Source organism: Panthera uncia, chromosome F2, assembly GCF_023721935.1.
Source record: "Panthera uncia isolate 11264 chromosome F2, Puncia_PCG_1.0, whole genome shotgun sequence".
In the NCBI taxonomy this organism is placed as follows: Eukaryota; Metazoa; Chordata; class Mammalia; order Carnivora; family Felidae; genus Panthera; species Panthera uncia.
The window spans coordinates 37,485,703-37,502,735 of NC_064812.1; the positions used below are offsets into that span (position 1 = coordinate 37,485,703).

At 33.5% G+C, this 17,033-nt stretch overlaps 1 protein-coding gene across 10 annotated transcripts in view; it reads right to left on the reverse strand.

Moving 5' to 3' along the window:
- VPS13B (vacuolar protein sorting 13 homolog B) overlaps positions 1-17,033 on the reverse strand; it is an 805,502-nt gene that overhangs the window by 336,824 nt on the left and 451,645 nt on the right. For 5 of the 10 annotated variants that reach the window (XM_049633567.1, XM_049633569.1, XM_049633570.1 and 2 more), the window contains exons 26-29: positions 14,611-14,782; positions 13,998-14,112; positions 11,261-11,402; positions 7,771-8,179 (exon numbers count right to left, since the gene is read on the reverse strand). In XM_049633567.1, coding sequence (XP_049489524.1) covers positions 7,771-8,179; positions 11,261-11,402; positions 13,998-14,112; positions 14,611-14,782 — 838 coding nt within the window. Of the gene's footprint in view, positions 1-7,770; positions 8,180-11,260; positions 11,403-11,959; positions 12,027-13,997; positions 14,113-14,578; positions 14,783-17,033 lie in introns of those variants that run through there. The other 5 variants (XM_049633568.1, XM_049633573.1, XM_049633574.1 and 2 more) reach the window with 5 other exon arrangements.

The following is a 17,033-nucleotide window of genomic DNA, read 5'->3' on the forward strand; positions in this document are numbered from 1 at the left end:
ATAGAAAACGGCTTCTCATGCAGCTGTACTCTTTTCAAATGACTAGAGGTCTGGTTTGATTATAGGTCCTCATACTATGAACATTGTTTACATTTCACAGATCTTGCATTTTATGCCAAGCTTATCAAATAGTTCCATGTGGGGAAAACCTCTGATTAAGCAGCAGGCATCAATTAAATCAATAAATAGTAAGTCTAGAGAATAGACCATACCACAAAAGTGCAATTAGTATACTTGCTAACTGTTCTTCCAGGCTACAGATACTACTCACCATATGAAAGTCTGAAATGTAATAGAAACACTGCAGTAAATGAGGTACATATGGAAGAAAAATGACGTACTTGGTGTTACATACAAAGCCAGATCCAAGAACAGAATTCTGTTTCTGTTAGAGCCAAAAGTGTTCTCACTAGATTATACTGACTATAAAGTTTTAATAATAAAGAAAAGCACTGAATGCAGATCATTCACAAACTAAATAAAAATAATCAATTTTATTATAGAAAGTATTTAGCTTATCAAAATGTACCTTTGAGATAGAAGAAAAAATAATAAAATATGTATTTATATAAGAAAGTGCTTTGATTCAGTTCTTTAGTTACTTTATAATTAGAAAAAAGTAAGCTTCCCCTTTTTTGGTTTATTTCACCTGCATTTAATAGTTGGACCATATGAGGAAATGTTCCCTCTAGATGCATTTTCAACATGAAAATGAATGCCTTCCTTCTTTGCTTAAACTGTATTTTTAAAAATTTAGGCTCATGCGGAACTACTTACTCTAGAAGACTCATATTAGATCCAAAAAACAGTCCTCTATTCTGAAATAAATAGCTTAAACTGGAAGTCAAACACCTGTAGATTCAGGATCTTGATAATGATTGCACATAATGCAAACAATATTCAAGTTGAAAACCAGACTTTCAGTATCATTTGTTTAAATAAAATATTAGAATGTTAAGTATATTTTTCTTATTATTAACTGATTTTACACATGAACTATTAAAAACTTTTACAGTTAATGTAATGTGAAATGTAAGTCTGAAAGATTTTATCTTTTCTTGGTGCAAGAAGAGTGTGTATTGAAAATGAAAACGTTACGAACAACTTTGAAATTATGAGCTTAAGTGACCAGAACCTGAAGTTTAAATAAAGAGCAGAATTTTCATGCAACTGTTGGATAACATAAGACTGTTATTTATAAATAACTTTTCATAAATCCAGCAAGAAATAAGTGTTTCAGAGACTTCTTCCTTTAGGATTCTCAATATAAACTCAACAGAATAAAACATCTCAAGTCCCAAGAGTATTTGAACTTGCCTCTGTGCAATGTTACACTTTTATAAAGCCCTAACTGTAGTGACAACCCTACACAAAGCTATCATGGGTGAATTAATCATTTGAATTAAGAGCAGCAATGATGAAAGACAAAGTGTCAAAAAAAATGTAGAATGTGCCAAAAGTTTTGAATATTTGGCATGCAATATAACTACAGAAAGGCTATCTATCTATCTATCTACCTACCTACCTACCTACCTACAAGATACATCTATCTATATAAATTACAGACAGGCACATTCTAGAAAGTCATTACTTCTCAGAGATAGTTTATAGATATAAGTACAGCTGACCCTTAAACAACAAGGGTTTGAACTCTGCAGGTCTGCTTATACGTAGATTTTTAAAAATAAACCTATTAGAAAAATTTTGGAGATTGGAGACAATTTAAAACAACTCTGATGAACTGTGTAACCCAGAAATACTGAAAAAGTTTAGAAAAAGTTAGGTACTATTGTAAGAATACTGCAGAGAATACATATGACATATAAAAATATGTGTTAACTGACTGTGCTATTGGTAAGGCTTCCTATCAACAGTAGGCAATTAGTAGTTAAGTTCTGGAGGAGTCCAAAGTTATACATGGATTTTCAACGGGGGCGAGGGGGCTTGGTGCCCCTAACCTCCGCATTGTTCAAGGGTCAACTATATAGGTATAAGATATATACATGTAGATATAAATACAGATATATACATAGACATAGACACACACAGAGGCAGAGGGAGAGAAGAAAAGAGAAGAGATATATGCAATACAACGTAGTCCAGACAAAAGACTTAATACACAAAGAGTTCTTACTAATTGATAAGGAAAAGATGAGCAACTACCTAGAAAAAGAATGCAATTTTAATTAATGAGACTGACAAAAACCCAGAACTCTATTAGAAACAGAGTAAAGAAATAGTAAACTGGTGCAGCTATTTAGACAGGCAATTTGACATCCCTTAACATCTTAAAGGTACATGCCCTTTGATCTAGCAATCTTTTTTGCTAGAAATTTATTTATATACATACTCACCCAAGTCATGAAAAATGCCACTAAAAAGGTGTTTACTGCAAAAAGTGTTTGTATAAAGGATTTAAATTAACCACAAGATCATAGAGAAACAGACTATATTTTCCAAAATGGCTGTAACAAAATGCACTCTTTTTTCCATATGCTCTTATTCAAGGTTACCTGCTTAGGAAGCACTTAGGCATGTGAATTTTGAAACTCTACCTTAAAAATCCTACAATAACCACCACTAAAAAAAGAAAGAACTTTAAAAATAAGAAAGCAAAAGGCTAGAAATATTTTTGCAATTCCAATCAATTGAGGATTTTCCTAGTTAAAGCAGCTGAATAGTAAATTTATTTTTTTTAATTTTTTAATGTTTCTTATTTTTGAGAGAGAGACAGACAGAGCATGAGCAAGTGAAAGGACAGAGAGAGAGTGAGACACAGAATGCAAAGCAGGCTCCAGGCTCCGAGCTGACAGTACAGAGCAGAATGCAGGCTCAAACCCACAAACCATGAGATCATGACCTGAGTCAAAGTCCGACGCTTAACAGATTGGGCCACTTAGGCGCCCCACTGAAAGGTAAATTTAATACAACACCAACAAAATTGTGTGATATGTAGTATTAATGATTATAATACAGTAAACCAAAAAACAAACAAAACAAACACACAAAAGAACTAAAGCTGCTTTCTCTCCCTTTTCCCAAATAGCCAGATTTTTATTCCTTCTGACATGTACACAAATCAGTGAAGCACAGAACCTGTTTCAATAAACCATGGCTGCGAATGATAGGAAAATAAAGCTAGAGTGAACTACTGAACTTCTAACCTCTGTCTCGTTGAAGAGGTGCTTAGTGGACAGGTGCTCCCATCCTTACTAAGAGTGAGCCCTCTTATATTCTGAACTATGCCTGCACATGAGTGTTGTTCAGAAAATACCACAAATCCTGCCTTAGTCAAAAAGGTGTCCAAGCAGACTGGAGGTTCCTCAAAAACAAAGAATTCTCAACACAGAATTACCATATGATCCAGCAATTCCATTCCTAGGTACATATCCCAAAGAAGTGAAAATGGGCTCAACAGACACTTGTATGCCAGTGTTCACAGCACCACTACTCACAACAGCCAACACAAAGGTGGCAACAACACAAGTGTCTAATAGATGAAAGTTAACAAAATGTGGCACGTCCATACAATGAAGTATTATCTAGCCACAAAGAGGAAGCTCTGATACCTGCTACAATTCGGATGGACCTTAAAAACATCATGCTAGGTGAAATAAGCCAAATATTTATGATTCTGCTTACATGAAACATGTACAGAATAAGCAAATTCATAGAGAAAGAAAGTAATGAGTACAGAGTTTGTGATGATGAAAACATCTGGAAACAGATAGTGGTCATGGTTGTAAAACCTGGGCAATGTAATTCATGCTGTTAATGTACACTTGAAAATAATTACAAATGGAAAAAATCTTGTTATGTGTATTTTACCACAATAAAAAAATTGAAAAAAAAAGACTTCTGACTCAATGACTGAGATAATTTATACTTTATAGATAAAGTCTATCTTAAGAAGAAACATTTAACACCATAAATAAGGTTCACCTAAGGGCCATGACACTGATGTGGGTGGTGAAAAGAAGTTGTCATGTAAGTTTCTCTCACATGTATGTATATTTACAAAATTTTATTCAAAGGAGTACTAGAATGAATGTCTAACTGAAAGAATAAGTCACTATGAAAATGTCCCTCCTATTAACAAGTACCAAAGACATCCCAAACCATTCAGTACATCAAACAGGTAAAATATTTTATGATGAATAAGCAAATGTTGGATGCAGATCAAATGTGCACATAGAGGAAAGCTATGTCTGATTCTGGAAGATTTATCAGTATAAAATACTATTGAACACCTATTTAAAAAGTCTAAGCTAGGCTGGCTCATCCTGAAAAAGCAACATATTGCTACTGCTCTACATTCTAGGCCCAATTTCAAAACTTAAATGGGAGATGAAGCATATACATTTGGTTTCTTTTCTTTTTATTTGTATTTGTGATCAATATTGATGTTTTAGGATGTGAAATTTAAGGTGGGAGACCTTAAAATAGCATTAGGGATATTAGAGGAAGAAGGATTCAATCTAGGATTAGTTAGCAGGCAATTACTATTTAGAGGCCAATTACATCACATAATTTGAGGACGATTTGTAATTCCTGAACACTTCTGTAGCAGTAAAAACTCATCACAGATAGGTTGCTTTGCTTCCTGATTTGTCTGCACGACCTATCCCAATTTTTTCATACAGCACTCCTGTATTTCTCTCCACCTCATACTACCCTCTCATCTCTAATAACACTTTTTTTCCCTTAGGTTTCCATGAAGTTTTGGGCCTTACCACTTGTTTACACTCAAATGAAAATAATAAGAAAATTATGGAATGAAAACACAAAATACACACTACAAAGAATTTTCAGTAAATCTGGGGTGCCTGGGTGGCTGAGTCATTTAAGCCTCCGACATTGGCTCAGGTCATGTTCTCATGGTTTTTGGTTCCAGCCCCCATTGCTCTGAGCTGACAGGAAGGAGCTTACTTCCTGCTGAGAGATCCCGCAGAAGGATCCTCTGTCTCCCTCTCTCTTTGCCCCTCCCCTGACTGTTTTCTCTGTCTCCCTCTCAAAAATAAACATTAAAAAAAAAGAAAAAGAATTTTCAGGAAATCACAAAAGCTTACTAACATAAATTATTTTAAATGAAATTACAGAAACTCATTCTGGTTAGGAAAATAAATGTTTTTATACTACCCAGAGAGGTATCTGTAGAAAAGAAAACCCTTAATTGCTAAAAAAAATTTACAATTTGTTAATAATATAGATATCATAAAACTTTATTCTTATTTTCATCTGGATACAAATTTTCTGCAATTTTATTTTAATGGAAAAACTTATAGATACTGTAATATAATGATATTTTAAAATATTTATTTATTTTGAGAGAAAAAGAACAAGTGGGGGAGGGGCAGAGAGAGAGGAAGAGAAAGAATCCCAAGTAAGCTCTATGCTGTCAGATCAGAGCCCTACACGGGGCTGAATCTCATGAACCAGTGAGATCATGACCAGCCAAAATCAAGAATCAGATGCTTAACCAACTGAGCCAGCCAGGTGCCCCAATATAATGATAGTTTTAAAATACAATGGACTACTTCAAACTCTTATCAAAATAATCCTAAGTTTTCTCAAATAAAGAAAGCCAAACTACTTCTGTTTCCATAGTGTTTTCCCCCTATTTGCAGTTGAAAAATCAAAAAGATGGTCTGAAATCTCCATGACCTTTTATGTCTATCCCTCTTTCTGTATGGTTATGAAAAAGTGTTATTATGACACAAAATGGGTCTCAGAGAGCTATACTGTTTAAAAATATAGGTTTCTTTTTTTGCCTAAGTAATTTTAATATAAATCGTGTTAGTTAAACATTCATTAGATACTCACATAATAAAGGATAATAACAAGGAAAAAGCACAAAGGTCAGCGTGTCTACAATGAGCATGCAGCCTCTATCCTGGTTAGTAGTTGCCTCTCAGATCACTTGTAATTGCTCAACGAAGACTAACTTTATTCTTTACCATTCATGTGTTTCTACAAAGTCTCTGAACAGATGAAAACAACTGTATAATACTGTCAGAATACAGCATATACAGACAATACTAATTTTTTTATCTCAAAATAATCAATTTTATGACAGTTCTACTAAAAATCAGAAAGAAAATAGGAACTGGTTAATACTAAAAACCCATGAAGTACAGGGGCAACTCGGTGGCTCAGTCAGTTACTTTTGGCTCAGGTCATGATCTCACAGTTTGTGGGTTCGAGCCCCACGTCAGGCTCTGTGATGACAGTGCAGAGCCTGCTTGGGATTCTCTCTCCCTCTCTCTCTTTCCCTTCCCTGCTCTCCCTCTCTCTTAAAAACAAACAAATAAACATTTAAAAATATCCACTAAGTATAATACACTGAATTTATCTCTATACATGTTGGTAATTAAGAACTATAAAGCTCTACAAATTTATTTTTTACTTAGGGAACTTTTTTAAAAAGGACCATTACCTTGAATAAAACTTTATTTATAATGTTAGGCAGAATAACTTTCCCCAATTAAGACTTGCCTTTGGGAGACAGAACAAGAGACAGACTAGGCTCCAAGAAGAAACAGAATGAACTAGATGCTTTTCTTTTTTTTATTTGCTATCACTGACCATTCAAGCTCTTCCTCCTCCACATAATAACTAAAAGGGAAAAAAAAGCTTTACTGTTTTCATGTGGCAGAGGCTAGTACTTATCCCTCAACTACCATTCTCTCTTTTTCTAATTCACATGGCCTTAATTTATGAGCTGGGCACCCTACCACCTAGGGAAATACTGTTCTCAGCCTCTCTCACAGTGGGGTGTAGCCATATGACTATGTTTTGGCCAAAGAGGTATATAAGCAGTAGTGAAATGGGGGACTTCCAGATACTCTACTTTAAAAGAATGGGCACATCTGCTGATTCAGTTGCCATTTACTGAAAGCTAACTATGCAGCTAGCACTATTCATGTAGTCTCCACGTAGTCATCATTGAAAAGTAAGCTGTCAGTAAGGTCTATCATCAAGTCAAGCACTACTATTACCATTTATACGTAGGAACTTAGACTTAACTTGCTTTAAATTTCACAGTTCTGAACTAGTAAATCTGGGATTTGAACTCAGGTCTCTGTAACTTCCAAGTTCATACTATGTGAACCACTATACTAGAACTTCACTCAATATCCTTAAAGTTCTTCACTGTTTTCTAGCATGGGGGAAGCAAAAATTCAAAAGTTACTCTCACGGTTGGAGGCAGTGGGATTCTAAATTCATTTCATTACATTTTATTTATTTATTTTTTTAGTAGGCTCCATGCCCAACATGGGTTTGAACTTACAACCCTGAGATCAAGAGTCAGATACTCTACCAACTGAGCCAGCCAGGTGCCCCAAATTCATTTCATTTTAAAACCTAAGTTAATTTGCACTGAGAAGCCTGGAAGAAGCCACAGGAACCTTGGGTGTTGGCTGTTTTTTTTTTTTTTTTTTTAGTAATTTCTACTTACCTTAGGTATATAGAACCTAAAATTTGAGATAATAAAACAAATGACAGTAAGATAAGCTTCACTAGCAAAAGTCCTGATGAAAAAAAAAAATCTACTTTTTACTCTAGTAATTGAGTCAGAAACAAACCCAGTATCCTGACTTATCTCCTAAAGGTTTAGTTGTAGAATGACTGTAACATAGTTACTCTTTCTAAAACACAACCAGAGTACAAACTACAACCACCAGCCATATTAAAAAAGAATAGAAAAAACTAAACTCCCTAAATGGAAGTTATGTAAAATCAGACCACAAAAACCTCTGAAGGCCATACCTTCAATACTTGGCTGCATTTCTTCTGTTTTTGGAACAAAAATTCTGATTATGCTTGTGTTGATATAAATCAAAGGTAAGCTGCGTGAAGTCAATGTATGGCTCCTCATGGGCTGACCAGGAGATTTTCTTTTCTCTTTTTGGGTCCTTGGTAATTTTGCTTGAAATATACTTGCAATGGCATTAAGCAAAGGAAAGCAAAGGACAATATCAAAAGCTTGTGCTGAAAGAAGAATTTCATGAAGAAAATGAGGGGAACCATCCGTTAAACCTTCAGATAACTTATGAAAACTTCTTCGCTCATTTCTTGATATTAACTTGTGGCGGACATTTTTTGTTACAGCTTTTGTGTATGTCAAAGAGAGAAATCCATGCTGCTGATGAGAGCCATCTAGGAGTTTTGCTGTTGTCTGTTCCAGAAAGAGGAAATCACAATACAAACTTCATTACAAAAAAGAAAAAAAAAACTATGTGAAAGCAGAAAATAATCTCAGTTGATATTATAATCTTTTACTATGTCTACACCCTCTGATGAGCACATTACTGATCAATTCCACACATGGGGAAAAACCATCTAAGACTTGGAATGCTGAACTGAAAATTAGAAATCCTGAGTTCTAGTCTAGATCTTGAGAGAGGCAATTAAACTTTGTTGTATCTGTGTCTATGATTTCTACATTCTCTGTGATATTCAGAATTTGCAACAAGACATCTCCGGATTTTACCTTTTCATTCTTGATAATTTTTCATTAAAAGTACCAATATGGATCACAGAGACGTTGTTTATGCAGATGAAACTGAAATAACCATGTAATGTTCTTCCATTTGTAATCAACAAACAATCTGAATAGAAAAGATGATTGACTTCCCTCGACTTAACATTTATGAGAGCAGAGTTTTTTCTTTTAATAATTTGGCTAATGTATATGAGACTAAGCCCATAAAAAGAGCTTCATTGATACCATGCTTTGATAACTAAACCAATCATTTAATGCATGTTTATTGGAGATAGTAACATAACACAAAAATAAAACATCTGTCTTTTAGAACTTGCTTATTTTCAGTGGCTATTATTCTGTTTACAAAACCTAACTATCAACTCTCTCACAATTCAAACTCCTATTCCTTGAGTTTAATGCTACATAAATACACATACGACATTTGACTGACAGTAAAAATTATAACATTATATCATCAATACTTCTGACAAAACATGTCCAATTATATTCAAATTACACACTATAAACAAATTGTAGTAAAACAGCATACTTTGAAGAGTGAAATAAAATGCATACTTTCTATTTCTCAACATTAAAGGACAGCTCTTAAAGTTTTCCTGAACCAATTAATGTATATAAAATCCTATTTTACACATCACTCAACATGAAGTTAAAGTTAAGGTGTTATACACATTTCCAACCTCTCTTCCCAGGGCCTGATAAAGTTTTTAGGTTATTATAGTCCAATGCGTGATGTCGAGAGAGGAAATGCACTGAGAAAGAACAACAAACAGGAAAAAAGTGAGAGTGGCAAAGCAGCAAAGTGCCCGGGCTTTTGTTATCCCAGCACTAGTGAAGCTCTTTTGCTTCCATTTTCTTCCTCTCACATTGCTACCTATCACCTAGTGACACAGCAAGGGGAAAATAGTAGGCATTTCAGCTGTCACTGTTGATTTTGTTTTTAATCTGGACTTTACAATGAACAAAGGTAAGATAAAAGTTAGTTATCTTTGTCTATGTTCTTTTTTAACCTCATTTTCTGACCATTAAAAATAACCTGGGAAGTAGGAATTAAATGGATGTGCAAAATAATAAATTTCCTGTAACTGTCCTGCTGCCTTCAGAGGTGTTTTTTTGTTTTGTTTTTACTGTTCCCAACTTTCTAGCTGCCTCTCTGATTTCCCTTTCCTTTTGCTTTCTACACGGAAAAGGAAATACAGTAAAGCAAGAAAACGTGCTACCAGTCTTATGTCCATCTTGCTAGGTAACAGGAAACACTGGATGGAGAACGATGGCTGTGATATAGCCCAACAGCAACAACACTGTCTGTATTTAGATGTTTAAACTGGGCTTGGGGGGCAGGGTTACAATCAACCACTAATCTAAATAACCTAACTCAAATCCTCCTTAATGGCTATGCTTGAATCCTGGAAATAGTATAAAAGGTGCTTCAGTGTATGAATGTTTTGATTTGGAAAATATATTTTAAACATATTGAACGTAGGTACTCTTGAATGTAAACTCCCCATGAGAGAAAGTTTGTTGAACTGTTGCATCCTCAACTCCCTTAATGTACAAGGAACAAAATGAAAAAATAAATGAATACTAGCTGGAGTGAGATAATGTAAATATTACTTTTCATATGGTAATAATCAGCATCTTATACTCTTTAAAATGAAAAGTTAGAAAACACTGATAATTAAAGAAGTATTATAAAAATGCAGAAAAATTTTAAAGGGCATTAATAAGTTTGGGTTTTTTCATGAATATACATTAAAATTATTAAGTACGTAAAAAAATTAAGAATGTTTCTCAGAGACACCAATACCATTCAAATAAAAATAAAACTGAACAGAATTTCCACTGATATAAAAGCCACATGTAGAGACGTTTTTTCCAGACTAAAATTCCAGAAAAAATGTCAGAATCCAATTAGAAACTAGCATTTGCTATTCAAATACAATATTAAACAACTGTTTAAAATATTTGACTAATTTTATCACCTTTTTAAAGATCTAGGTCTTAAATTACTTTTGAGCTACAAAAAAGGGGAAATAGTTCACACATGCTAAGAAAACATCTAATGTTTGCAATGATTTAAAAAATTCTTAAGAGAATTGCTATTATCATTGTGGTAATCTGTTCTTAATATTTTTAAATTATATGCATTTGTATTGACTTTAAGAATGGCGTTTAAAATAATTAGCTTAATGACATATCCAGATATATTGTACCACTTAGAAAAGAATAAGGTTCTAAACTTCTAAAAGCCACTGGTGGACAGTCTAGTGTTCATCCTATATCCAGCAATGACAGGCATATAGCCCTGTCCAGATTCAAGATCACCAAATATGGTAATGTGGATTAGTTGTGAGAAGGAAATGGCATAATAGAAAGGGGAAAAAAGCAATCTAAGTAAAAGCCATAAAAGAAAAGACAAAGCAGTCTGGTCAACTCTTGATTATTCTATACATGCACAATTTAAAAAACATTACACTTAATGTCCTACACTTCTATTTTCTTATGCTGATGGTAAAGTTAGTTTGCAATTACAAAACCAGAGTGAAAAAGAGTATATGCAAGTAACTCAGAAACAAATTAGATGGTACTAGAAAATCAGTCTATGAGTTAAAAGTAAAGTAGAGTTCATTTACAAAGTGGATGACACAGAGGAGGATAAAAATCAAGAGTTGACTCTATGGATAGTTCAATTCCTTCTCTGGATTCCTGTTAGTGGGAGTTCTGTAGCATAATTTTAAAATGATTTCTTACAGAAGGAAAGAAGCCAGAGCAATTACTGAAAGGGTCCTGCTTGCTGATGGGTCGAACCAACAAGGTGCGTCTGTTCAGCTTGTCAGTACAGGAAAGGAAGACACCTCCACATTGCCCCAAAGACCAACACTCTTCCCCAAGGCTTGAGGTGATGGACAGGAGCAAAGAAGGTGAAAAGACAAAAAGCAATAAAAGCCATAAGCAAAAAAATCTGGATAGTTTTAATTTTGCTCAAGTTTGCATGGGCTCAGGTTTGAGCCCCTGCTAGGTATGGCCTCTGTCTGGACCATCTTCTGCAAAAGCATTGTTAATGGAAGTAAATGAAAAATAATTGCTTTTAGTGTCAAATTACTACTATTAGTTTATGATAAAGGACAATCCAACATGAACTCACTTATGAATAGGAAAAACTTCTAAAACATCAACATAATAGTACATTAATGATAAAACATTTTAATAAAAGCAATCCTACCTTTGATTTTTGAAAAATTTACTTAAAAGCTATAATAGGAAAATGGTTACAAAACACAAGCATTTAAAGGAGCAGTTTTATTTTGTAATGTAATTTTGGAAGAATAGGTCAAAAAGAATTTATCTGAGCTCTAATTCTTGCAACCATTAGTCCTATTGCATGAATGAACAAAGATAAACAGTTTATCATATATTTTCAAAAAATCATAATTACTAAATGAGTCTCACCACAGGTTTTTCTTTGCACTGTAGAAATACTCCTTCAAAATGTCCTGACTGCCAACCTTCCCCTGGCCTGGAAAACATAAGTTCACCTTATCTGTTCTTTTCAATTTTTCTGAGTTAAAAACTGAGCATATATAACTATTTCAAATAGTTACTATGTAAACAACACTACACTGAACTGAAACGTGGAACTGACAATGCAATCAAGAACAATTTATTTTAGCACCACACCCTGGGTAGTTTTGCATAATAGAAGCATTTGTCTTATTGGTAAAACTGTATACTTATTGATTGGTTATTTATTTCTACCTTATCTTTGAGACCACAAGGCCCCTAAAAGCATGATTTATGTTTATTTTTCTTACAATACTACATCCTCAGTGCTTAGCATAGTGCACATAACACACAACAAATATTTTGAATAAATCAATGGGTAAATATTTAAAACTTACATAATTTAACAGTAAAGTCATTGATGATCTAGAACATAGATTATAATGTTCACATCATCAGAAAATTATTACAGCTATAACATAATAATCGTGTATCACTTGAAATAATCATGTATCACATGTATCTATATCTATCATATAGAGATATACTATTCAGGAGGATCTAAAGAGCTAAACATTACATTATCAAAGATCAATTAATGATTCATGGTTAGTATAAAAGAAAATATATGCTTCATAACATTCTACTATTACAACAGGTTTTAATATATACCCAGCAAAATATTTTGAACTTCGTAATTATGACACAATTTTTTGGCTAGATAGATTTGATAGTCATTGACATGAGCAATAGGATATGTGTGACACGCAATATGATAAGTAATAAAAATTCAAATGTTTTTAATGCAGAATTAGAAACCTGTTAAAGAAAAAAGATTCTGTTTTTAGGGTATAGGATGCACCAGTAAAAGTACAAAAACAGATGTGCTTCTGCAGGCACTCAATAAATAACTGCTGAATGAAAATTATGAATCCAAAAAACAGACTTTAAGGCTGTTTCTATACTAAATTAATATGAAACTAAAAATATGATGCTGTTTAAAAAATAATTTTAAAAAATGTGTTTTATTATAATTCAATTAAAAAATACAAATTCCAGAATAGTATTCCAGAATAGCAAAAAAAAAAAAAAAAAAAAAAACCCAAAAAAACTCCAAAAAGTGCTAGTTATTTTGTATTTGGGAAAAATTAATGACAACATTGCTATGTATCTTTGTGAGGATATGTAAAACTTTACTTTTTGGGGGCGCCTGGGTGTTGCAGTCGGTTAAGCATCCAAATTCAGCTCAGGTCATGATCTCGCGATTGACGAGTTCAAGCCCCGTGTGGCGCTCTGTGCTGACAGCTCAGAGCCTGCAGCCTGCTTCAGATTCTGTGCCTCCCTCTCTCTTTCTGCCCCTCTACCACTCACACTCTCTTTTCCTCTCAACAATAAATAAACATTAAAAAAAAACCAAAATACAGTTGTTTAAAACTTTATTTTTTTACTATTATTTATTATAAATAAATTATATTTGCCCACAATAATACTTTTGATAGAAAGTTATTAGGGCAAGAAAAATCTGGTTCTAGGAATATCTACCACATGTATATTAGTCAAATGAGAGATTAAGAAAAGTCTCCAAAGCACAAAGGGCCATGAGATGTCGCTCCATTTTAATCTGTGATTTAACTCATATGGAGAGTGGACAGCAAGTATACAGCAAAAACAAAACCATCCACTATGTCTCCAGTATCTTTGCAAATATACAAAATAACAAACTGTTTGAGATGATTAGTAAAAGCAGCTCATTTCATTTAATATGGCAATATGGGTATTTATGAATAGATTTGCCATCGCATGAAACAAAACTTTGTTATATTCCATATATGAATGAATACCAAGTAAAATTAATCAATTTATCTGTTAAGAACTCTCTTTGGGAATAAGTACAGCACTTCAAAAAATAACAAAATTAAAATATAAAAATTCTTATATAAGACTGTTCAAAGAAAGCATAGCTTTTCCCATATTTATTATTATTTACCTGCTTCTATAGTGATCAATATTGAAACTTTCTATTTTACATTTCACTTTGGTATATACATCCTGAACATCTATGGAAGCACTGAGATCTTCTAGTTCACTGACCATACAAAGCCCTGCAATAAGAAGCAAACATAATCAGCATTGGCCTCACAATCAATATTAAAACCTTGTGTTTTACATTTAATGTTCATGTATACATCCTTAACTCCTAGAGAGGAAATGAGACTTTCTGTTCATTAACCATACAGGATTCTACAATAATAAGGAAAAGTAACATCAATATAGGCCTCACGATTAAGATAAAGCACCTATTTCAAGACAGAAGAAATCCATTGATGCTTGAGGTACTGTATCTAACAATCTTTGCATACTTTTAGTGAAAATGATATAACACATCAATGAAACCAATGAAAAAATCACTTGGCTTTTGGAATGAATTTTAATATAAAAAGACAAAATTTACGTATTGCTAATAGAAAGCAACTAAATTAGACCTAATGATGTTTGTTTACTTTAAATGACAGTGATAAATAAAACTAGGTTCTACTATTTCTTTGAAAAATATGTTTAATATTTTACCTTTTTAGCAGAGAAGAAAAGTAACCCTGTACCTGTGCCTTTATTTTCAGGATCTGGAGCAAAGAGCTTTATAGTAATTTTGGGGAGAACCCACTGCATCCACAGACTAACACGGCCACTGGATCCACCAATGTTACTTGTAGTTTGTTCCAAGGTAACAGAATCTGAAAATGGTGAGTCATCACCTGCTTGTACAGAATCTCCCTGGAATGAGAAAAAACAAGTGTGTAACAAAGAAAAATAACTATAAAAAATGATAAATTTTGAAGTCTCGACTTCTGGAAATAAAGTTTTACCAGATTATGGCCATATTCATTCATTTACCTATTGCCTATGGCTACTTTTTAGCAGTTAAGTAGTTCCTATAGAGATACTATGGGCCACAAAACCTAAAATATTTACTATCGAGCCATTTATACAGTTTGTCTACCCCTGCTATACAGCACTTATGTATGAATCTGCAATATCCATAGCAAAGTGATTACCATAATAAGCATGGAGTAAGAAATAGAACATTTATTATGTCTCACATATTACAAGAAGACATTAAAAAGTTGGATTTGATAATAGTTCTTTTTTAATTTTTTGAAGTAATTTCTACACTCAACATGGGGCTCAAACGCACAACCCCAAGATTAAGAGTAGCATGTTCTACCAACTGAGCCAGCCAGCCAGCTAGGCACCCCGACAACAGATTTTTACAATGACTTATATGGCTAAACGGCTCGAGGTAAAGACCATGAGCTTATTTAATTCAACAAATACATAATGAAGTACGAATATGTAATTTCCCACATTTGGAACTAACAAACTTTCTGTAAAAGGTTTGTTTGGTAGTCCTTGTTTTCGTTAAATGTTTTCAGCAGCTGTTACATGGTCTGGAGAAAATTATAAATCCTGGTTTGGAGTTGGATAACTTCAGTCTCAAGACAGGAAGAGATGGTGTCAGGGATAGTGATCACTCTCACGTATTGTGTTATTTTAAGGATTAGCTACCAAGTATTTGGGCTCTTAAAATCCCACCTTTGCAGTTCATTTAAAACTTTCAAAAATACTCAGGAGCCCAAACCCATTCTCTGAGAACTGATCAAATACACTATAGTATGCTTATTTACAAGACGTGTATATATTTTTAAACTTTAGTTATATGTACTTAAACATAGTCTGGTAAAGCAGCATGATACACTAGGTTAAGGACTTCTTCAGACCCTATTCATGTTTGTTTCCTCCTCTGCAAAATGGTTATTTTGATATTTATCTTTTAGAATTGTTGTTAAGAAGAAAAAAGAACACGAACATAAAGTGATTACATATAATAAACAATTCATAATTAGTAGGTATAATTATCGCTAACAAATGGAACGACTACTTACAAATTGTATGCTCACAGTCTTACAAAATTTGGTATTCTATCTATACCTTCTTGCCTTTCTCATTTTGTCATCTTTCTAACTTTAGCACCTTTTCCTTTGCCATATATACTCAACTTCTAATAGTTCTTTGTTGCTTTGAATGTCTCAAACAAAATGTTCACTTCCTATGCCAAGGAGTCATGACCAGTAGTCAACAGCCAGAACAAAACATCCCTTAAAATTTAATAGAAGACAACACAACATGGTCAGTATATTGCTTTCTATGGATAGTTTCTCAGGACAGAAGCCACTCTTCTCTTAGTCAAGCCATTAGTCTGACAGCTAACAACAGGGACGATGAGTAAAACCTTATGTAAATCCAAAAATTTCTGCTCTCATTAGCACAGGCATGTATTCTACTCAGGTATATTCAGCGCCTACATGAAGTTTTTACCTTGACCTCATGATAATTTTTACAATCTCTTTCAATCAGAAGAAAATTTAATTTCCTTGAACACCCCAAAGGAGACTTAATGGGGAAGATTTTCACAAAAGAACAGACAAGTACTTATTGTTGGAATACTTAGACACCAAACACAGCAAAGCAATAGTGTCCTGTGATTTACTGTGACAGAAAATTATAGACTTAAATCTGAAGATAGTGAAGCCATTCCTTGTTATATTTACACCAAACAAGGCAAACAACTTCCTGTTCGTGATGTTTTCATATAAATGCTTCTCCAAAATAAGTAGTCCTAATTCTGCTACAGCTGAAATTCTTACAATTTGAGAAGCGATACAAAAATGCAGGGTTTTAGTTGCTGTCTAAAGTAACACAACATCTAATGAAAAGCACAAACTAATCCCAGAAAAGGATGCATTTTACAAAGTCAAATTCAATAAAAGATAATATAATATAGTCAACACGCCTTTCTTTATGGGTAAATTCTTATAGCAGAAGCATTCATAAATTAAATTTTCCTTCAACAGTTAGAAGAACATCATACTCCCAAGAATGGAAACTGTGGAGAAAGCAGCACCTCAAATCAATGAGACCTAGATTTTTAAATATTGTTAGGTATATTCAGTAGGAATGCTAAGAA